Genomic DNA, 23,937 nt, shown 5'->3' with positions numbered 1-23,937 from the left:
GGGCTGCTGATCTGCTACTATGCCTGGCAGAGGTTGGCAAGTCACCTTGCTGTGCTGCGTGATAGGGAAAGGTTAGGAATGAGCTCTATTTAACATAATACAGGGCATTCCTATCTTTTCCCTGCACTGGTGCACAATGTGCTGCCAAGCACCACCACGGTGCAAGGTTGCCTGCATTGTAAGCAGGATTGTTTTTGTGTAGGAAGGGAAGCCTTCCTGCACAAAAACAATTCTCTGAGCCATTTTCATCTTAGTGTGTGCTGCGTAATGCAGCACACATAGAAAGAGAGAGTAACAAAGTCAAATAAAGATATTTCTCCTCGTTATGCCTCACCTAGGGAAGGGTAGCATTTTGACGCATTCCCAGGTCTACCAGAAAATCTGGGAATGCTCCTTGGGGCAGAGTAATGCAACACATTGATTTGCGCTGCGTTGTGTTACTCTAGACTAGATTTGTCAATCCATGCAAGGCCAATCAAGGTGACCTTGCTTGGTTTGATAAATCAAGCTTAAGAGTTGTATCAGTCTTGTGCCCCTTTGCATGGATCAAGGGCAACGCAACTCTTTAATAAATATGCCCCAAAGAGAATAATGGCAACAGTAGGGGCTGCTACTGGATCCGGGTGTTACGGTCGGCCGCAGCCCCTCCTCCGTCTACTTATTCATGACTCCGGTCCTGCAGCAGTATGCAGGAAGCAGCAGGAAGCACCTGGCTCCCAGCCTCCCGATAGCCAATCACAATGCTGCAATGCAGCGTTGAGATTGGTCTGAGCACCGTGGATCAGCAAACAGCCAGGGAATGGGGGCCTGGGCATATTCCCCACGCAGGCTGTAATGCAGCCTGCATGGAGAAGATGCGAAGCACGCATGATTGTTTGGCCGGCCCGAGAGGGCTGGCCAAATAGTCATGTGCACTTAAGAGTAGGCAAACCACTCCTCCCCTGCTCCTCTGTCGCTGGAGCAGCCCCACTCCAAACGCAAAGCTGCAGCAGAAGGAAACATAAAATCATAATAACACACGTTATTATCATTTTATGTTTCCTTTCCTTCACTGCTGAGAAGCAGTGAGGCGACACTCCTCCGCCTTAGAAGAGGAGCCGCCACTGAATGGCAATGCAGTTTCTGAGTGACACATCTGGTTTATTTTGTTATGCCATGGTATTGATATTTGTGTAATGTGCATTCTCCACCAATGTAGCCTCCTGGCCCTATGGCTGTCTGGATTATTGAGTATTCGTACTGCAGTATGGTTTAGCGATTCAGTGTGGTATTAACTTCTGAATGCCATGCCTCTTGAGTCTAAGTGATGAGTGTTATGGTGGTTGTGTGATTTGTTGTCATGCAGGTTTTAATGCACGCAGGTAGTTGCACCAGTATTTGATGCATAGCAGTAGGATAGGTTTGTGAGATGTCCAAGAGAAATGTCTGTACGGTGGTCAAGAGCGATACAGTGGCAATGGGTCGTGCATTGGTGCTGAGTTGATTGTGGTTCTTTTGGGGGGAGAGTTGCTAGAGGTGTTGGACTGAGGGTTGTGATTGAGTTGAAGGATGAGTTCAGGAGGTGAATCTGTGCTAGGATGCGCTCAGGAGGTGAATGCAAGCATTATGTTGAAAGGGCATGTTGCCAATTGATGTATGTGAATTAATAGAAAAACGAAAACTGAGAAACCACATTGGAGGAAACAAAATCAAGGATTTTTTTTACAAAAGACAATTTTTGGGAAATACAAATATATCGAAAGTAAGCATTTTAAAGGAATGATAATTTTAAGACAAAGAAGTTTAGGGGTAGAGAGGGTTTTTTGCATTCAGGGATGGGTGATATTTAGGGCCAATGAGGTGTTTTTAGGGTTCAGAGATGAGTGGAGTTTTGGGGTGTTGAGGGTTTTTTAGGAATCAGGACTCGGTGGAGTTTAGGGTGGTGAGGAGTTTTTAGGGTTCACAGGTGAATGGAGTTTAGGGGTGGTGAGTGTTTTTTACGACGTAAGGGTGGGTGGTGTGCAGGTATGGTTAGGGGTGTTTTAGGGTTCAGGGATGAGTGGGGTTTAGGGGTGGAGTGGGGTTTTAAGGGATCAGCAATGGAAAGGGTTTAGGTGTACAAAAAAAGGGGTTTGTAGGGTTGAGGAATGGGTGGAGTTTAGAGGGAGCGAGGGGATTTTGAGTTTAGAGGGAGCGAGGGGATTTTAGTGTTAAGGGATGGGGAGAGTTTAACAGTAGAAAGAGCTTTTATGGTTCAGGGAGTGGGTGTCGTTGAGAAGTCAGCGATGGGTATAGTTTAGATGTGGTGAGGCATTCTTAGGGTTCAGGGATGGGTGGAGTTTAGGAGAAGAAAGGGTTTTAGGGTTCAGGGATCAGTGTCGTTCATGGGGCAGGTATGGGTGTAGTTTACATGTAGGAAGGCATTTTTAGGGGGCAGGTACTGATAGTTTTTGAGGGCTGTGAAGGGGTCAGGGGTGGATGGTGTTTAGGGGTGGTGAGGGTTCAGCGAATACAAATCATCCAAAGTAACTGTTTGACAATGTAAATGGTGTAAATCTGAAATAATGTCCCCCAAGTAAAGGACTGAATTAAATATCACCTACTAAAACGTTTCTGAAAGTAAGACCTGCAACAAATTTTGAGTTAAAAGACATTCTATGAACTGCTTTCAATGAAATGGTAAATGCCATTTATCCTCCGATTTTCCATTAAACAATTTAGATTAAATGGTTTCTCAGTAATGCCATTCCATTAAATCCTTTTGCTATTGAACCACAGACAACTGTTTCCAGTTGCAAAATCTTTGGTGCTCTGGTGGTGACAAAGAAAAATGTGCATGTGCAAAACAGGGACAGGCTTACTGGTTGCTTTTGCAGGCAAGAAGGTGTGATGTTAGTCTCCTCCTATTTGCCATACCGGAGAGATATAAGAGGGGAGTGGATACAGGAAAGAAGGTGAGGAAACAGGAAAGGACCAATGAAGATGGAGTTTGGGACTTGAAGATGCCATATGGCAGCCTGATTAGCCTCCGATGCTGCATATGGCCCAGGCGGAAGCCAAACATATAGCAGTAGAATGGAATGAAACAGTGTGGAGTAGCAGTATGTAGTGTGAGACATAGGGGGCTTCAAAAATAAACTGGGGCTATTGTGTTCTATAGTCCACTATGCTAAAGTGTTATGTGGGAGTTAAAGGGTGCGGTTCTTGACAGCGGCAGCTAAGATTCAATTTCATAGGGGAGCACCTACTGTTTTTTCCGTGTACAGCTGATTTATTGCTGTTCAGTGCCACCGTTTTACTCCACCTGGCAATTAATTGTTTAGTTTTTGTTTTATTATGTTCCTCACATTAGGCTATATTTTGTTACAATCAGTGACTTTTTTAGGTCCCCTTTCATTTATTGCCCATCAGGACAGTCTGCCTCTAAGATGCCATCCTAAAGCATTAAAAGATCAGAACTTTGGGGCAGATTTACAAGCCCCTTCACTTTTGCGCCGCAGTTGCGTCACTTTTGTGACGCAGCGGCGGCGTAGACAATGCGGCCAATTTACAACGTGTCGCATCTAGGGAGATGCGTCACCTTGTAAAGCCCTGTGTACATTATACCTGTGTCAGGTATAATGTATGCAGAGTGGGCGTTCCCACGCAGGAAAGCCTGCAAGATTTCACGGTGCCACTTCTAGGACGCCACTGCGTCAAAACCTTACGCCTGCTTTAAGCAGGGGTAAGGAGTGACGCAGTACAATGAGTATAGGCCTCCCGATACATTGCTGGAGTTGCGTCGTGCTTGCGACACGACTCCAGCGATGCATGACTTTTGGGCCAACAGATGCGTCAGAATTTCTGACGCATCTGTCAATCTGTGCACCATGGTGCACCGTATTGTAAATACGGAGCATCCATGGTGGCACAAGGGTATCGCAGGCTGGTGCAGAGAAACTGGCGCATCTCTAAAGATGCGTCAGTTTCTTGTAAATCTGCCCCTTTATATTTTGCCAAAGAACATTCTTGGCATCTAAACACACTGTCGCTGTGGTCATATATTTTATTTCTTGCTTAATGGCATGGAAGAGTAAAGTAAGTGTTAATAAAGCCGTGCAATCATGATTTGTGTAGGAACAATATATGTGCATATTTCGTACTGAAATTCAGGAAATCAAGCTTTCTATCTGTCCTCGTCCATCAGAACCTATAAGCAGCAAAGAACTAACAAAGGAACGGAAACAGCTTTTAAAGCCACTCTTTAATCAGAGAGGTATCCGCACACGGAGGCAGGCCGTGCTGGCGTGATTTGCACCAGGGGACACGCAGCTGAACTGCAGCCTGGTAAAATAATTGAGACAAACAGAGAAGAGAATGCCAGAAAATCAAGATGCTGACCCCCCGGCTGCTAACTTTGGACAGAACAACATTATAGTCATGAAGAACTGAGTCGGATGCTGCTAAACAAATATTTTGCACTGATTTTACTGATTTTTTTTGTAAATTGTTTTATACTATTTTTTAGAATTGTAACTTATAAATGACATGACACTGCACTCTAACCCACTCTACTGTGCTCGACTCTACTCCACTGCACTGATCCTCAGTGCATTATATGCCACTGTGCTCTACTCTGTACCACTCTATACCACTGCACTCCACGCCAATGCACTCTACTCTGCACCACTGTAGTCTTTGTCACTGTACTCTATGCCAGTCCACTCTACTATGCTCTAGGCCACTCAACTCAACGACACTCAACGCCACTCTATGACAGTTCATTCTACCCCACTCTACTCTATGCCATGCCACTCTACTTAACACAGTGCTACTCTAAGCCATTCTACCCCACCAGCGCAGGAGTGTTTGTTTTTTAAAGCGCATGGCTGCCCGACGGCTTCCCAGCCATGATTGAGAGTACTGAAGAAGGCTAACTATGTCGATTTGAGGTTACAGGGGGTATAACCATGTCTTAAGTTTTTTCCTAAATATGAGTTCCTCTTCCAGCAGTCTAATTTCGAGGTGTGGGTCGTTACAGAGCTTTGGGGCCAAATGTGCAAATGATCTGCTGCCCCGTCTCGTTCTGTTAATTCTAGAAGTTTTGAGGAGGTGTTCTAGGTATGATCTTAAGCATCTGGCAGGAACATAGGGGAGGACAAGGCCTCTGATTTTAGAAGGACCTCTGCTATTTATTGCTTTATGTGCAAGGCAGAGGGATTTAAATTTGATCCTTGCAGCCAATGAAGCCGTTTCAAAGACTCCCTCACCGGTTCATGGTTTGGAATTTTGAGAAGAAGTCTGGCTGCCGCCAAGTAGGCTTCTCACACTGACAAAATAATTCAAAAACAGCACATCTGGCCACACACGGGTGATCTTCCAGCACTGTTAAATAAAGGTAATAAAACTTGCTAGTGGGTGTCCAGGATGGGGCACTCACATAAAAAGAAAAAGAAAAAAAATAACATTTGCAGCTGCCTCACTGCTTTACTATTGAAGCATCTAGGTTGTTCATAAAATATTTACTGCTCCTCCAGGAATGACCCATAATGCTGTGCAGGAGCTTTGCCTTTTAATTTTTTAGTTGCTGTGGTATCCCCAAAGAGGATTGGTTGATATAAAGCTGTAATAGGGTGCCTGGAGTGGTAAAAAGACTTTTGTCATTTTACAGCTCGCATGTATAGCACTTTGCTAATACAATGCTTAAAGATTTTGGTGCATAAATGGCAAAAGGCTTTGCCCCCTTCTAGCTCGGCGTAGATGGGACTGTGCTAATCCTTTGCTTAAAAACGTTGCTAGAAAAACAGACATTTGAGGTGAACAGATTCAGAGTGTTAAACCAGATTGGTCGCACACTGCTACACCTACCAGGCGTGTTCCCCCAATGAAAATGGTCCCTGAAGGTCAGCGTCGGCGGATACACCTATGCTCGAGTGTGAATGCAAGTATGCGTGGCGTGTGCCATCCCTGGACACGTGTTTCGAGGTAGTTGCCTCTCGTCAGCAGGGAGTAGGAAAATGTGTGGGGTTGCTGTGTAAGCTGCTAAAATCGTTATCAGGTCTAGTACCTCTCGTAGCGCACAGGTGCGTAACCATGAGTCCGTCGACTCCACCGGCTCAAGGGAGCCTGAATATAAAGTTAAACCAGATTGGTCGCACACTGCTACACCTACCAGGCGTGTTCCCCCAATGAAAATGGTCCCTGAAGGTCAGCGTCGGCGGATACACCTATGCTCGAGTGTGAATGCAAGTATGCGTGGCGTGTGCCATCCCTGGACACGTGTTTCGAGGTAGTTGCCTCTCGTCAGCAGGGAGTAGGAAAATGTGTGGGGTTGCTGTGTAAGCTGCTAAAATCGTTATCAGGTCTAGTACCTCTCGTAGCGCGCAGGTGCGTAACCATGAGTCCGTCGACTCCACCGGCTCAAGGGAGCCTGAATATAAAGTTAAACCAGATTGGTCGCACACTGCTACACCTACCAGGCGTGTTCCCCCAATGAAAATGGTCCCTGAAGGTCAGCGTCGGCGGATACACCTATGCTCGAGTGTGAATGCAAGTATGCGTGGCGTGTGCCATCCCTGGACACGTGTTTCGAGGTAGTTGCCTCTCGTCAGCAGGGAGTAGGAAAATGTGTGGGGTTGCTGTGTAAGCTGCTAAAATCGTTATCAGGTCTAGTACCTCTCGTAGCGCGCAGGTGCGTAACCATGAGTCCGTCGACTCCACCGGCTCAAGGGAGCCTGAATATAAAGTTAAACCAGATTGGTCGCACACTGCTACACCTACCAGGCGTGTTCCCCCAATGAAAATGGTCCCTGAAGGTCAGCGTCGGCGGATACACCTATGCTCGAGTGTGAATGCAAGTATGCGTGGCGTGTGCCATCCCTGGACACGTGTTTCGAGGTAGTTGCCTCTCGTCAGCAGGGAGTAGGAAAATGTGTGGGGTTGCTGTGTAAGCTGCTAAAATCGTTATCAGGTCTAGTACCTCTCGTAGCGCGCAGGTGCGTAACCATGAGTCCGTCGACTCCACCGGCTCAAGGGAGCCTGAATATAAAGTTAAACCAGATTGGTCGCACACTGCTACACCTACCAGGCGTGTTCCCCCAATGAAAATGGTCCCTGAAGGTCAGCGTCGGCGGATACACCTATGCTCGAGTGTGAATGCAAGTATGCGTGGCGTGTGCCATCCCTGGACACGTGTTTCGAGGTAGTTGCCTCTCGTCAGCAGGGAGTAGGAAAATGTGTGGGGTTGCTGTGTAAGCTGCTAAAATCGTTATCCGGTCTAGTACCTCTCGTAGCGCGCAGGTGCGTAACCATGAGTCCGTCGACTCCACCGGCTCAAGGGAGCCTGAATATAAAGTTAAACCAGATTGGTCGCACACTGCTACACCTACCAGGCGTGTTCCCCCAATGAAAATGGTCCCTGAAGGTCAGCGTCGGCGGATACACCTATGCTCGAGTGTGAATGCAAGTATGCGTGGCGTGTGCCATCCCTGGACACGTGTTTCGAGGTAGTTGCCTCTCGTCAGCAGGGAGTAGGAAAATGTGTGGGGTTGCTGTGTAAGCTGCTAAAATCGTTATCAGGTCTAGTACCTCTCGTAGCGCGCAGGTGCGTAACCATGAGTCCGTCGACTCCACCGGCTCAAGGGAGCCTGAATATAAAGTTAAACCAGATTGGTCGCACACTGCTACACCTACCAGGCGTGTTCCCCCAATGAAAATGGTCCCTGAAGGTCAGCGTCGGCGGATACACCTATGCTCGAGTGTGAATGCAAGTATGCGTGGCGTGTGCCATCCCTGGACACGTGTTTCGAGGTAGTTGCCTCTCGTCAGCAGGGAGTAGGAAAATGTGTGGGGTTGCTGTGTAAGCTGCTAAAATCGTTATCAGGTCTAGTACCTCTCGTAGCGCGCAGGTGCGTAACCATGAGTCCGTCGACTCCACCGGCTCAAGGGAGCCTGAATATAAAGTTAAACCAGATTGGTCGCACACTGCTACACCTACCAGGCGTGTTCCCCCAATGAAAATGGTCCCTGAAGGTCAGCGTCGGCGGATACACCTATGCTCGAGTGTGAATGCAAGTATGCGTGGCGTGTGCCATCCCTGGACACGTGTTTCGAGGTAGTTGCCTCTCGTCAGCAGGGAGTAGGAAAATGTGTGGGGTTGCTGTGTAAGCTGCTAAAATCGTTATCAGGTCTAGTACCTCTCGTAGCGCGCAGGTGCGTAACCATGAGTCCGTCGACTCCACCGGCTCAAGGGAGCCTGAATATAAAGTTAAACCAGATTGGTCGCACACTGCTACACCTACCAGGCGTGTTCCCCCAATGAAAATGGTCCCTGAAGGTCAGCGTCGGCGGATACACCTATGCTCGAGTGTGAATGCAAGTATGCGTGGCGTGTGCCATCCCTGGACACGTGTTTCGAGGTAGTTGCCTCTCGTCAGCAGGGAGTAGGAAAATGTGTGGGGTTGCTGTGTAAGCTGCTAAAATCGTTATCAGGTCTAGTACCTCTCGTAGCGCGCAGGTGCGTAACCATGAGTCCGTCGACTCCACCGGCTCAAGGGAGCCTGAATATAAAGTTAAACCAGATTGGTCGCACACTGCTACACCTACCAGGCGTGTTCCCCCAATGAAAATGGTCCCTGAAGGTCAGCGTCGGCGGATACACCTATGCTCGAGTGTGAATGCAAGTATGCGTGGCGTGTGCCATCCCTGGACACGTGTTTCGAGGTAGTTGCCTCTCGTCAGCAGGGAGTAGGAAAATGTGTGGGGTTGCTGTGTAAGCTGCTAAAATCGTTATCAGGTCTAGTACCTCTCGTAGCGCGCAGGTGCGTAACCATGAGTCCGTCGACTCCACCGGCTCAAGGGAGCCTGAATATAAAGTTAAACCAGATTGGTCGCACACTGCTACACCTACCAGGCGTGTTCCCCCAATGAAAATGGTCCCTGAAGGTCAGCGTCGGCGGATACACCTATGCTCGAGTGTGAATGCAAGTATGCGTGGCGTGTGCCATCCCTGGACACGTGTTTCGAGGTAGTTGCCTCTCGTCAGCAGGGAGTAGGAAAATGTGTGGGGTTGCTGTGTAAGCTGCTAAAATCGTTATCAGGTCTAGTACCTCTCGTAGCGCGCAGGTGCGTAACCATGAGTCCGTCGACTCCACCGGCTCAAGGGAGCCTGAATATAAAGTTAAACCAGATTGGTCGCACACTGCTACACCTACCAGGCGTGTTCCCCCAATGAAAATGGTCCCTGAAGGTCAGCGTCGGCGGATACACCTATGCTCGAGTGTGAATGCAAGTATGCGTGGCGTGTGCCATCCCTGGACACGTGTTTCGAGGTAGTTGCCTCTCGTCAGCAGGGAGTAGGAAAATGTGTGGGGTTGCTGTGTAAGCTGCTAAAATCGTTATCAGGTCTAGTACCTCTCGTAGCGCGCAGGTGCGTAACCATGAGTCCGTCGACTCCACCGGCTCAAGGGAGCCTGAATATAAAGTTAAACCAGATTGGTCGCACACTGCTACACCTACCAGGCGTGTTCCCCCAATGAAAATGGTCCCTGAAGGTCAGCGTCGGCGGATACACCTATGCTCGAGTGTGAATGCAAGTATGCGTGGCGTGTGCCATCCCTGGACACGTGTTTCGAGGTAGTTGCCTCTCGTCAGCAGGGAGTAGGAAAATGTGTGGGGTTGCTGTGTAAGCTGCTAAAATCGTTATCAGGTCTAGTACCTCTCGTAGCGCGCAGGTGCGTAACCATGAGTCCGTCGACTCCACCGGCTCAAGGGAGCCTGAATATAAAGTTAAACCAGATTGGTCGCACACTGCTACACCTACCAGGCGTGTTCCCCCAATGAAAATGGTCCCTGAAGGTCAGCGTCGGCGGATACACCTATGCTCGAGTGTGAATGCAAGTATGCGTGGCGTGTGCCATCCCTGGACACGTGTTTCGAGGTAGTTGCCTCTCGTCAGCAGGGAGTAGGAAAATGTGTGGGGTTGCTGTGTAAGCTGCTAAAATCGTTATCAGGTCTAGTACCTCTCGTAGCGCGCAGGTGCGTAACCATGAGTCCGTCGACTCCACCGGCTCAAGGGAGCCTGAATATAAAGTTAAACCAGATTGGTCGCACACTGCTACACCTACCAGGCGTGTTCCCCCAATGAAAATGGTCCCTGAAGGTCAGCGTCGGCGGATACACCTATGCTCGAGTGTGAATGCAAGTATGCGTGGCGTGTGCCATCCCTGGACACGTGTTTCGAGGTAGTTGCCTCTCGTCAGCAGGGAGTAGGAAAATGTGTGGGGTTGCTGTGTAAGCTGCTAAAATCGTTATCAGGTCTAGTACCTCTCGTAGCGCGCAGGTGCGTAACCATGAGTCCGTCGACTCCACCGGCTCAAGGGAGCCTGAATATAAAGTTAAACCAGATTGGTCGCACACTGCTACACCTACCAGGCGTGTTCCCCCAATGAAAATGGTCCCTGAAGGTCAGCGTCGGCGGATACACCTATGCTCGAGTGTGAATGCAAGTATGCGTGGCGTGTGCCATCCCTGGACACGTGTTTCGAGGTAGTTGCCTCTCGTCAGCAGGGAGTAGGAAAATGTGTGGGGTTGCTGTGTAAGCTGCTAAAATCGTTATCAGGTCTAGTACCTCTCGTAGCGCGCAGGTGCGTAACCATGAGTCCGTCGACTCCACCGGCTCAAGGGAGCCTGAATATAAAGTTAAACCAGATTGGTCGCACACTGCTACACCTACCAGGCGTGTTCCCCCAATGAAAATGGTCCCTGAAGGTCAGCGTCGGCGGATACACCTATGCTCGAGTGTGAATGCAAGTATGCGTGGCGTGTGCCATCCCTGGACACGTGTTTCGAGGTAGTTGCCTCTCGTCAGCAGGGAGTAGGAAAATGTGTGGGGTTGCTGTGTAAGCTGCTAAAATCGTTATCAGGTCTAGTACCTCTCGTAGCGCGCAGGTGCGTAACCATGAGTCCGTCGACTCCACCGGCTCAAGGGAGCCTGAATATAAAGTTAAACCAGATTGGTCGCACACTGCTACACCTACCAGGCGTGTTCCCCCAATGAAAATGGTCCCTGAAGGTCAGCGTCGGCGGATACACCTATGCTCGAGTGTGAATGCAAGTATGCGTGGCGTGTGCCATCCCTGGACACGTGTTTCGAGGTAGTTGCCTCTCGTCAGCAGGGAGTAGGAAAATGTGTGGGGTTGCTGTGTAAGCTGCTAAAATCGTTATCAGGTCTAGTACCTCTCGTAGCGCGCAGGTGCGTAACCATGAGTCCGTCGACTCCACCGGCTCAAGGGAGCCTGAATATAAAGTTAAACCAGATTGGTCGCACACTGCTACACCTACCAGGCGTGTTCCCCCAATGAAAATGGTCCCTGAAGGTCAGCGTCGGCGGATACACCTATGCTCGAGTGTGAATGCAAGTATGCGTGGCGTGTGCCATCCCTGGACACGTGTTTCGAGGTAGTTGCCTCTCGTCAGCAGGGAGTAGGAAAATGTGTGGGGTTGCTGTGTAAGCTGCTAAAATCGTTATCAGGTCTAGTACCTCTCGTAGCGCGCAGGTGCGTAACCATGAGTCCGTCGACTCCACCGGCTCAAGGGAGCCTGAATATAAAGTTAAACCAGATTGGTCGCACACTGCTACACCTACCAGGCGTGTTCCCCCAATGAAAATGGTCCCTGAAGGTCAGCGTCGGCGGATACACCTATGCTCGAGTGTGAATGCAAGTATGCGTGGCGTGTGCCATCCCTGGACACGTGTTTCGAGGTAGTTGCCTCTCGTCAGCAGGGAGTAGGAAAATGTGTGGGGTTGCTGTGTAAGCTGCTAAAATCGTTATCAGGTCTAGTACCTCTCGTAGCGCGCAGGTGCGTAACCATGAGTCCGTCGACTCCACCGGCTCAAGGGAGCCTGAATATAAAGTTAAACCAGATTGGTCGCACACTGCTACACCTACCAGGCGTGTTCCCCCAATGAAAATGGTCCCTGAAGGTCAGCGTCGGCGGATACACCTATGCTCGAGTGTGAATGCAAGTATGCGTGGCGTGTGCCATCCCTGGACACGTGTTTCGAGGTAGTTGCCTCTCGTCAGCAGGGAGTAGGAAAATGTGTGGGGTTGCTGTGTAAGCTGCTAAAATCGTTATCAGGTCTAGTACCTCTCGTAGCGCGCAGGTGCGTAACCATGAGTCCGTCGACTCCACCGGCTCAAGGGAGCCTGAATATAAAGTTAAACCAGATTGGTCGCACACTGCTACACCTACCAGGCGTGTTCCCCCAATGAAAATGGTCCCTGAAGGTCAGCGTCGGCGGATACACCTATGCTCGAGTGTGAATGCAAGTATGCGTGGCGTGTGCCATCCCTGGACACGTGTTTCGAGGTAGTTGCCTCTCGTCAGCAGGGAGTAGGAAAATGTGTGGGGTTGCTGTGTAAGCTGCTAAAATCGTTATCAGGTCTAGTACCTCTCGTAGCGCGCAGGTGCGTAACCATGAGTCCGTCGACTCCACCGGCTCAAGGGAGCCTGAATATAAAGTTAAACCAGATTGGTCGCACACTGCTACACCTACCAGGCGTGTTCCCCCAATGAAAATGGTCCCTGAAGGTCAGCGTCGGCGGATACACCTATGCTCGAGTGTGAATGCAAGTATGCGTGGCGTGTGCCATCCCTGGACACGTGTTTCGAGGTAGTTGCCTCTCGTCAGCAGGGAGTAGGAAAATGTGTGGGGTTGCTGTGTAAGCTGCTAAAATCGTTATCAGGTCTAGTACCTCTCGTAGCGCGCAGGTGCGTAACCATGAGTCCGTCGACTCCACCGGCTCAAGGGAGCCTGAATATAAAGTTAAACCAGATTGGTCGCACACTGCTACACCTACCAGGCGTGTTCCCCCAATGAAAATGGTCCCTGAAGGTCAGCGTCGGCGGATACACCTATGCTCGAGTGTGAATGCAAGTATGCGTGGCGTGTGCCATCCCTGGACACGTGTTTCGAGGTAGTTGCCTCTCGTCAGCAGGGAGTAGGAAAATGTGTGGGGTTGCTGTGTAAGCTGCTAAAATCGTTATCAGGTCTAGTACCTCTCGTAGCGCGCAGGTGCGTAACCATGAGTCCGTCGACTCCACCGGCTCAAGGGAGCCTGAATATAAAGTTAAACCAGATTGGTCGCACACTGCTACACCTACCAGGCGTGTTCCCCCAATGAAAATGGTCCCTGAAGGTCAGCGTCGGCGGGGATACACCTATGCTCGAGTGTGAATGCAAGTATGCGTGGCGTGTGCCATCCCTGGACACGTGTTTCGAGGTAGTTGCCTCTCGTCAGCAGGGAGTAGGAAAATGTGTGGGGTTGCTGTGTAAGCTGCTAAAATCGTTATCAGGTCTAGTACCTCTCGTAGCGCGCAGGTGCGTAACCATGAGTCCGTCGACTCCACCGGCTCAAGGGAGCCTGAATATAAAGTTAAACCAGATTGGTCGCACACTGCTACACCTACCAGGCGTGTTCCCCCAATGAAAATGGTCCCTGAAGGTCAGCGTCGGCGGATACACCTATGCTAGAGTGTGAATGCAAGTATGCGTGGCGTGTGCCATCCCTGGACACGTGTTTCGAGGTAGTTGCCTCTCGTCAGCAGGGAGTAGGAAAATGTGTGGGGTTGCTGTGTAAGCTGCTAAAATCGTTATCAGGTCTAGTACCTCTCGTAGCGCGCAGGTGCGTAACCATGAGTCCGTCGACTCCACCGGCTCAAGGGAGCCTGAATATAAAGTTAAACCAGATTGGTCGCACACTGCTACACCTACCAGGCGTGTTCCCCCAATGAAAATGGTCCCTGAAGGTCAGCGTCGGCGGATACACCTATGCTCGAGTGTGAATGCAAGTATGCGTGGCGTGTGCCATCCCTGGACACGTGTTTCGAGGTAGTTGCCTCTCGTCAGCAGGGAGTAGGAAAATGTGTGGGGTTGCTGTGTAAGCTGCTAAAATCGTTATCAGGTCTAGTACCTCTCGTAGCGCGCAGGTGCGTAACCATGAGTCCGTCGACTCCACCGGCTCAAGGGAGCCTGAATATAAAGTTAAACCAGATTGGTCGCACACTGCTACACCTACCAGGCGTGTTCCCCCAATGAAAATGGTCCCTGAAGGTCAGCGTCGGCGGATACACCTATGCTCGAGTGTGAATGCAAGTATGCGTGGCGTGTGCCATCCCTGGACACGTGTTTCGAGGTAGTTGCCTCTCGTCAGCAGGGAGTAGGAAAATGTGTGGGGTTGCTGTGTAAGCTGCTAAAATCGTTATCAGGTCTAGTACCTCTCGTAGCGCGCAGGTGCGTAACCATGAGTCCGTCGACTCCACCGGCTCAAGGGAGCCTGAATATAAAGTTAAACCAGATTGGTCGCACACTGCTACACCTACCAGGCGTGTTCCCCCAATGAAAATGGTCCCTGAAGGTCAGCGTCGGCGGATACACCTATGCTCGAGTGTGAATGCAAGTATGCGTGGCGTGTGCCATCCCTGGACACGTGTTTCGAGGTAGTTGCCTCTCGTCAGCAGGGAGTAGGAAAATGTGTGGGGTTGCTGTGTAAGCTGCTAAAATCGTTATCAGGTCTAGTACCTCTCGTAGCGCGCAGGTGCGTAACCATGAGTCCGTCGACTCCACCGGCTCAAGGGAGCCTGAATATAAAGTTAAACCAGATTGGTCGCACACTGCTACACCTACCAGGCGTGTTCCCCCAATGAAAATGGTCCCTGAAGGTCAGCGTCGGCGGATACACCTATGCTCGAGTGTGAATGCAAGTATGCGTGGCGTGTGCCATCCCTGGACACGTGTTTCGAGGTAGTTGCCTCTCGTCAGCAGGGAGTAGGAAAATGTGTGGGGTTGCTGTGTAAGCTGCTAAAATCGTTATCAGGTCTAGTACCTCTCGTAGCGCGCAGGTGCGTAACCATGAGTCCGTCGACTCCACCGGCTCAAGGGAGCCTGAATATAAAGTTAAACCAGATTGGTCGCACACTGCTACACCTACCAGGCGTGTTCCCCCAATGAAAATGGTCCCTGAAGGTCAGCGTCGGCGGATACACCTATGCTCGAGTGTGAATGCAAGTATGCGTGGCGTGTGCCATCCCTGGACACGTGTTTCGAGGTAGTTGCCTCTCGTCAGCAGGGAGTAGGAAAATGTGTGGGGTTGCTGTGTAAGCTGCTAAAATCGTTATCAGGTCTAGTACCTCTCGTAGCGCGCAGGTGCGTAACCATGAGTCCGTCGACTCCACCGGCTCAAGGGAGCCTGAATATAAAGTTAAACCAGATTGGTCGCACACTGCTACACCTACCAGGCGTGTTCCCCCAATGAAAATGGTCCCTGAAGGTCAGCGTCGGCGGATACACCTATGCTCGAGTGTGAATGCAAGTAATGCATTGCGACCAACTTGTGTTCAGATTCAGAGTGTTGCTGTTGTTGCAAGGTGCTCTATATAGGAGCTGCTCTCCACCTAAGTTTGGGAACTACCCATAGTTCTCTGCTTCCTATTTTGCATAATTTATATGGCACTCTAAGGCTGAAAGGGTATTGTTTTGACTTATGCTGGGTGCGCTCTTGTGTCTGGACAAAGACATAGCTCTCTGAAGAACTCTAATGAGAGCGAAACACTTGTCAGGGGTTGCTTTTGTGCATTCCAGGTTGGCTTGGATGGTATTTTACCAATCCAAAGCTGTAATTCTGTGCTTGGAGTGGTAAAAAGCTTTTGTCATTCTACAGTTCTGCTTGGATAGCACTTTGTTAATCATATGCGTAAAGATTGTGCTGTATAAATGGCAAAAGGATTTGTCCCTTTCTAGCTCAGCGTGGTTGGCACTCCGCTAATCCTTTGCTTAAACACTTTGCTAGAAAAACAGACTGTTGAGGTGAGAAGGTTCAGAGTGTCACTGGTGTTGAAAGGTGCTCTCTATATATATATCTGCTTACCACCCAGATTTGTGAACTACCCAGAGTTCTCTGCTTCCTATTTTGCACACACACACACACACACACACACACACACACACACACATACACATACAAACACAAACACACACGTGCATGGAGGGCGTGAGAAGCGATAGGTGGTGGATAATCATTATGAAATTGCTGCAGTTTCTGAAATGTAAACATCACGAAAGTACGTATTTCTGATAGTTATAACAATGTCTTTGATATATTTTTGAAATGTCAATAAGACAATACATTTTTAAATATCCATAATGGCTGTTTCAGTGCCCTGAAGAGGATGAAAGCCAGTTTGGGTATCTGCAAAGAATTTGTCATTCTCAACTAACTATTGGAGCTATTGACATATCTGAACTTCAATCATTTTACCTAAGAATGACAAGGTGTGGATGGATCTGAAGCTGGTAGGCTTGCAGGAGGGCGTTTTGGTTTTCTAAATTTTACTGTGGATCTTTTTAAAGCTTTGGGATAGGAGTTCCTTTGTAGTGATGTATTATTAATGCAAGCAACGTCTTCGGCCATATCTTTATTGCACTTTTCAACCTGTCCAACTCAGCAACCTTCATTGCAGAGCTTTAAGATTTGCACCTCACTTCACTGCAACTAGCACAAATGCAAATTCCTAAATTTATGAGAGAACTCTTTTGGTGCACTGGGTGAAGAACATTGTAGAGTGTGGTGGCTGACTTCATGCGCGCCTGACTGTCTGTTACTTTGAACAGGAAATAAACAGCCAGAAAGGTCTTTGAAGAACAGCTCCTTGTATATCTTTAATCAGTTTACTGCATGGGCAGACTGCTGAGACTGTTCACTCGTTATAGCAATTAGTCTTAGCTTTGCAAATTTCGCATCTGCAGCAAAAAGTTAAATAAGGACAAGTAAACATGGTCAATCTTTTGATTCCAAAGGGTTGACATTTGCAGTGCAAGTTTAGTCTGTTCCTACCACTTATTGACTTGGTGACATTTATTTGCCACAGAGAGTCAACATAGTGGCCAGTACCATTTATGAGAGAGGATTGTATACTGAGAAAAGGGGCGGTGGTAGAATGTGTATCTCAGATACTTAGAAGTAATTGGAGAGATGCAGAGTATTGTAAGTAGAAGAGAGCTTAGTAGCTCAAAGAAACAGGATAGCCTGTGTTTAAATTCATGTAAATTTTTACTTCTGGCCTAGATACAGCTATAGCTTTCTCATCTGCCTCATGTTTTCAATAAAAATATAAAAATATTTACATATATGTGTAGATAGAGGAGCTTTCAGTCAGCCCTATTCATCCATTGGTCTGTTTGAGCGTCATTCACGTATTTTTTACGCCCATCACACTTTACAGCATGGGCCAGTTGGTTCTCTATATTGTGAGGGAGGGCATTTTGTTCTTTCACATGTGCACATCCACCTAAAAAGTGGTCCACTTCAGTGGCAGTGCTCGTGGGTCTATCCATGCTTCAGTGTTTTCATTTTCGAATTCATCATCGTTTTTTAAATATTTTTTTGTGAATCATCATCTGTAACTTTTTTTGTAAACATATACACCCCACATTTGATGGTAGCATTTTTACTTTTTGGTACTTGTATACTTGAAAACAAATTTTTTATTAGAGTTTTACAAGGTACATGAACACATCGGTGCAATGGAAATCAGTATACTGGAAATCACAATGATATGCCATATTGTGAAACACCGAAACATAGTGCTTACATAGCATGCTTCAAACAATGATGTGACATCCGTTACCTGAAAAAGAAAAATGGCAATTGCTGTGTGTAACCTACACAACAAGAACTCAGGAGAGGAATGGGTTTAGAGGCAGACATAGTCTGTTATGGATTAGCAAATAACAGGTAGGGTTGGTAGCAGTTTGAACGTGGTAGAAGGGGTCGCAAAGGTGGGCTTGCTGCGTAACCAGGGTATGTGGGATGTTGAAGGGGTAAGTGGGATTAGTGGGCCAACAGGGTGGGCATGGGCAGTTTAGAGTTAAGAAGGGGTCGTTGGTGGAGAGTTCTGAAGAGTGGGTCGTTGGAAGGAGAGATCACTGTGTGAGATCATCCCGGGGCGTGGAGTTGAGGATTGTGTTAATAGCGTGGATATGGGGTGTTCGTGAATTTGGTACCCTTCTTCATAGTGGAGGGTGTCACCTTCAGCAGTACCTCATTTACATACAGGGCCCTGCCAAGCTACTAAGGGCGGAGCAGACTGGGCCAGACAATTATCTTGTGAGTGTCCTCTTGGACAGTGGTTGGGCTAGGCTAGAGTGTGCAAATGGTGTGTCTCTTTTTGCATTTGAAAACACAGAGGCCACAAGCCTCCCATGAATACATATCGTTGAGTTTGGTGACCTCTTGGAGTGCAGTGTGGCTATCCTGCCAATAGGCAATTAGGGCGGGGCAGTACCACAACACGTGGTGGAGGTCTGCATCCTCCGAATCTCATTGGGGGCAACATAGGTCTGCTGCGGGGAAATAGTGGTTGAGTTGAGCGTGGTTACATTTGCACGGTGGAGGATGTGAAATTTAGTTGTTATTGAACCTGCCGTTTCTGGAGATGGTATGGGGGACATCCAGTGCCTGATTCCATTCCTTATTGTTCAGCACCCTTCCCACATCATCTTCCCATTTAGGGCCAAGAGGTCGCAAGGAGATTCTTATGTGGCTTCGAATTGCTCAGTAGAGCCAAGTAATTAAGTGGCCACCTTCCCCCATGGTGAGAAGAGCCTGAAGAACAGCATGTGTGGGATTTCCTCATCACTAGTTGATCATAGTGTGAGACAAATGTTGTGTAGTTGGGGGCAGGTAAGAAATTGCCCAGCCGTGAGGTCATTCTCTGTCTGGAGTTGTTCAAAGGAGAGGAGATGGCCATCTGATAATGGTCGCCGGCCGTGGTTAGAGAGCAATCTTTCCACCTATGCAGGATTGAGGCGGTATATGTGCCTGAGTAGCATGGGAGGCCCTGTAAAGAGAACCCCGGAGCATAAGGAAGGACATGTCAGGTGAGAAAGCAATTTGTAGTGAGCGTTTGTGGGCATCTTGGGCCTGTAATAAGCGTGGGGTGGGCTGGTGTTACCCTTGGAAGTAGGAAGCTGTCGATGACAATGATGGTAAGGGGTGTGGAGTGTTAGCACATTTCCCTGAGATTCCACTTGGCTATCCACCTAGCTACCTATTGGACTTGTGCCACCAGGAAGAAGTCTTCAAATTAATGGACTCCTAGTCCACCTTCCCCAGTAGGTAATTGGAGTTTCTTCAACGCTATCTGGTGGTGACTTTTACCCCATATGAGTTCAGTGAGAAGTGAGCCGAATTCTCGAAAGAAACAATGGGGGCTACCACTAGGAGGTTAGTGAGATAATACTAAAGACATGATAAGATCACCATCTTTGACAGATCGATTTTCCCTGTCTTTGCAAGTGGTAGCCTCTTGCAGAGGGATACAAGGGATTTTAATGCCTCCAGGCAGGTCATAGGTTTCTGTCAAAAAGGTCATTTGGGGATTGGTAGAGGAAGATTCCCAAGTGTGACAGCGGAGTTCTGCCATACAAGGGGTGTCCCCTCCCAGAGTGATACCCAGCGGGGCCAAGTCTGTGTGGAGCGGGTAAACAGAGGATTTTCCCCAGTTGACTGCGAGGCCATATGATTGGCGAATGCCTGAATTGTGGCTCGGATATCGCGGATAGACAGTAAGAGATCATCAGCATAAAGTGTGGCTGCGTATATCCAGTCTGCGAGGGGGAATACCCCCAGTGCCCCCCATCCTGGTGAAGGCGGATAGCCAGGAGTACCATCGTAAAAAGCAAGGGCAAGAGGAGACATCCCTACCAGGTGCCACGCTTGACCAAGAATGTGGCAGATATGTGGTGTCCCAGCCAGACCCCCCAGAGGAGTTTTGAGGTACAGGAGTTGTGTGTATGCGAGGAGGCATCTACTGATGCCCATCCATATTAGGGCCTGGAACAGGTAGCTCCAGTCCAGGGAATTGAACTCCTTCTCCAGATCCAAAACCAGGCACACAGCAAAAGGGAACCACCCCTGGTCCTGATCCTGGACATGTAACAGACAACGAAGTTTGTGTGAGTTGCTGCGCCCTCAGACAAACCCATTTCCACCTGGGTGAATAAGTTCCTGAAGCATTTGGGTGCACCTCGCGGATAGGATCTTGTCCAGTATCCTGTAGTCCGCCCGCAGTATAGCAATAAGGATGGCAGGCACAGTTCTGCCTCAGTGATTTACCTATCAAGTGTTCTCTGGGTAACCACTATTTTCTAAATTCAGATACCACTTTAAAAGCCTCCCATTTGAGGAGTTTGTTATAGGCCGTACCTCTGTTCTCAGTGAAGTAGTGGCGTATATGCGATTCTTGGGTATCTCAGAAAGTAGGGTCCTCCAAGCAGAGCCATGTAGGGTAGGGAGATGAGGGAAACCCTGCTGCTGGGAATTTTATACTTTTATTGTTTATTACATAGGTTTGCAAAAAGGGAACCAAAAACATTGCAGGCTTGGCAAGTCCAGAACTATTGGCTGTGACAAAGCGTGCTTGCTTATAAGCCGTTCTCTGAGGCACTCAGAATAACACTGAACAAATACCCTTATTATTAAGAGATGCAAGCATTTCTACAAATTTGCATTCAATAGTAATATGTTGGTGGTATATAAATACATCGAAGAAACATGTGTGCCCAATTATACATAAATAATTTAACAAAATAATAAATGTGTAGAAAAAAAGACAATGTTATGGTGTTACCTGTCATACGCACAGTTCGTGCTATCCTTCACAGTGGTGTCATTTTTATCACCAATTAGCCAAACAAATTCGGGATTTTCCCTCAGCCGGATGTCTTTCCAGTGCTTCTTGCGCACGTACTCACAGCCTGCGTTGAAGTCCCCCATAAAGATGAAATTCTGAGAAAATGAGAGGATGAAATGGGTTAAACGCATTTCCTGATTCTCCTTCCTGGGCTATTGTGTGCTGACTTCCCAATCCAACATGTGGCGAGCAGAGGATTACTGTAACAACAATAACTCCATCCATTGAACCAAAATATGCAGCTCATGCCGGTATTGCTTGCTTTACATGCAGCCAAAGAAAGGACCCACTCACCCTGCATATAGTGCACCTGGCATGTGATGTAAAGGAGTCTGGTTCAACCTAACATTCATTTTCCAACTAAAAACACCATGTTCAGAATGCGAAACTAAAGCAGTATAAAAACCCTAAATTGATGATGATTTAATGTAGCAGGTTTCTTTGTCACCACCTTTTTTTAAAAAACTTTTTTTTCCAAACTTTTATCAAGCTGGCAGCATTAGAGCAGATCACAGGACATTGATACAGTGCATCAGGTGAATAGGTGCAAACAAAATACATCCACTATTAACTTATGGAATGAATCACCACTCAACATGGAATAGAAATTACACGCTACATACGAGTCACTCGACCATCCCATATATAGCCACAGGCCCAAGAGCCAGCGATGCTGGGAGGATGACCAGGCACGGTGTGGTGTGTCCGCAGTGGGCCCCATATGTCTTTAGGATGGGCTGAGCGAGTGAGTACAGTAGCATACCTTTCAGAATATTCTGAGCAAGTGGAAAGATCCTTGAGCCAAGCGACTAGACTTGAGAGCAATTGCAGCACATTTCCTTTAGGTTTTCTGGAAATCTTCCACATAACCCAAAAGGGAGAAAAATGAGGAAAACTCCACATTAGTGTCCAACATCACCCTCAACGCTGTGATAATCTTCTACCAATACCAGGATATCAATGGGCAGGACCAGTGTATAAAGTCAGTATTCGGTGCTCCGCATCTCCAGCAATTTGTGTTTGTGGCTAATCCATAGAGCACCGTACTGACTGGAGTATTGTATATTCTATGAACATACTTCAACTGTATTACTCGAAATGTATCATTCTTGGAGACATCTACTAGTTTCTAGAAGTAGTATCTCCATTTTACTCTGGTATTTCATGGCACAATTCTTGCTCCCATTTGTCCTTAGCATGCAAGGTTGTGACAGGCCAATCATTCACCACACAGTTGTCCATCCTAGTACTGAGCTTATCGGGCATGGATCAATAACTACCAGGGAAAACAAGGTCCCCTCAGGAGGTTCATCAAGCAAGTAGGGGATAAGTTCACTCATTGAATGATGAAGCCGCTGATGCATCAGTACATCCTAGATGAGCACGTTCAACCAGTCAAGTATACTGGGAGTGATTTACATTTCTTATTGTTGAATAAGTACCCCAGTTTACCCATCTTTCTATTCTTTAATTGTTGGCTAACTCTCCATTCACTTGTCATTTTAAGAGGGGATTATTAACCAATGAGAAGAGGTGGGAGTACATGACATCCCTACCAATCAGCACAGCCAACCTGAACCACTCCCAAATAGTACAGTGTACTGTGTGTATTTCCAAAGGGGTCTATGTGTTTTATTAATTAAAGTAGTACTCAATGGGACCGGAGCACCCAACCCCACATTAAAGTCCCGATCTGGGGTCCTTCTGATATTGTGGAACCAGTGGAGTGTGGACTGCGCCTGGGCAACTAGATAGTAGATTAAAAAAATTAGGAAATGCAAATCCTTCCTTATTATAGGGCAATTGCATAGTTGTCCGAGCACTACAAGATTACCCATTTGCCCATGCTGCATTAACTATTAGTGACCGAAGATAATCGAAAAAGGTTCTTGTGAGAATATTTTGAAACACATATAGTAATTTGGGGAGGAGGATAATCTTCATTAATGCTATCATCCCAGCTACCAACAATGGCAGCTTAATCCATTTCCATACTAATGAGGCTATATTTGTCAAACATTTGCCGTAATTCTCCTCAGCGATGCTGAATGCCCAGATATTGTATGGGCTCCAGTTACCATCTTATTGGTAAATGTACCATTGGAGCTGAAGTGTTCCAGGTCAATGGCATCGGCATTGACTTGGACCAGTTTACGTTCAAGCAGTCAAAATGCAGTGATTTGTCACATTTTTGTGTTTAGGTTATGTTCTGGATCTTTAACTAGATGTAGGATGGTATCAGCATACGTCCACAGCAAGGTAGTACAAGCTCCAAACATTTTGCTACAATGGTAAGGATACCCACTCGGATACTGGCAAGAGGCTCCAACACCAAAGCAAATAACATCTTGTCATGGCCCTGTCAACCACAATTCGGGCTGTTAGTGCAGAATACAGAAGCTCAATCCATTTCAGCATAGCCTTACACATCCTCATACTTTCTATGACTGATAGCAAATATGGCCACTCTATGGAGTCGAACGCCTTAGTGACGTCTAAAGGCGGCTTCTATATCCAGATAGATTTGACAAGATACAGCGGACAATGTTTGTACATTGTCTGCTGTGGGCCTGCCTGGTATAAAACCTGACTGGTCTGGCCTAATCTAGCCAGGCAAAAGTGGTAACAACCTATTGGACAGAATTTTAGCAAGTATTTTGTTATCCATATTTATTAATTATAATGGACAATAGGATTTACATAGCAGGGCGGATTTGCTAGGTTTAAGTAAGGTTATAACTATAGCTTCCCTCAACTTAGGGGGGAAGGAACCTTCCAACAAACACTGCATTAAATACTTCAAGTACAAATGGGGCTATTTCTTCCTCGCATGCTTTATAAAATTTGACGCTAGCCTTTCTCCTCCTGAGGCAAATTTGTTTCTCATGGATGAAATCATCCTTTTAATTTCTTCTAACATAACTGTGGAGCAAAGTGGTTGACATTCTTCTGGTTCCAGTCACACCAATGTAGCCTTTTTTAGATACTTTTGGATATAGACTTTGTTGAGATCAAATCTGGCAGTGTATAACTCTGAATAAAATAAATGCAGTGCATTCATTCAGAATGTCACTAGGGCTATATAGCGTGTCTCCTGTCTTCAATGGAATTTGGACAATAGCAGAGGCTCCCCACACTGATTGAATCATCCCCTCCAGGGTGAGTCCTCGGTGCTCTTCCTTCTTGTACCTTATAGCAGTGACATATCGCCTAAGGAGTTTAAACGCC

General features: G+C 47.6%; 1 protein-coding gene across 1 annotated transcript in view; it reads right to left on the bottom strand.

The window, feature by feature from the left end:
* Window positions 1-23,937, bottom strand: part of DNASE1L3 (deoxyribonuclease 1L3) — a 160,866-nt gene that overhangs the window by 9,283 nt on the left and 127,646 nt on the right. Inside the window, exon 6 of the mRNA XM_085624758.1 lies at window positions 20,647-20,804. Coding sequence (XP_085480884.1) covers window positions 20,647-20,804 — 158 coding nt within the window. The remainder of the gene's footprint in view (window positions 1-20,646; window positions 20,805-23,937) is intronic.

The sequence above is a fragment of the Triturus cristatus genome, chromosome 9 (genome assembly GCF_964204655.1).
Source record: "Triturus cristatus chromosome 9, aTriCri1.1, whole genome shotgun sequence".
Lineage (NCBI taxonomy): Eukaryota > Metazoa > Chordata > Amphibia > Caudata > Salamandridae > Triturus > Triturus cristatus.
This window is presented reverse-complemented; position numbering and strand designations above follow the sequence as displayed.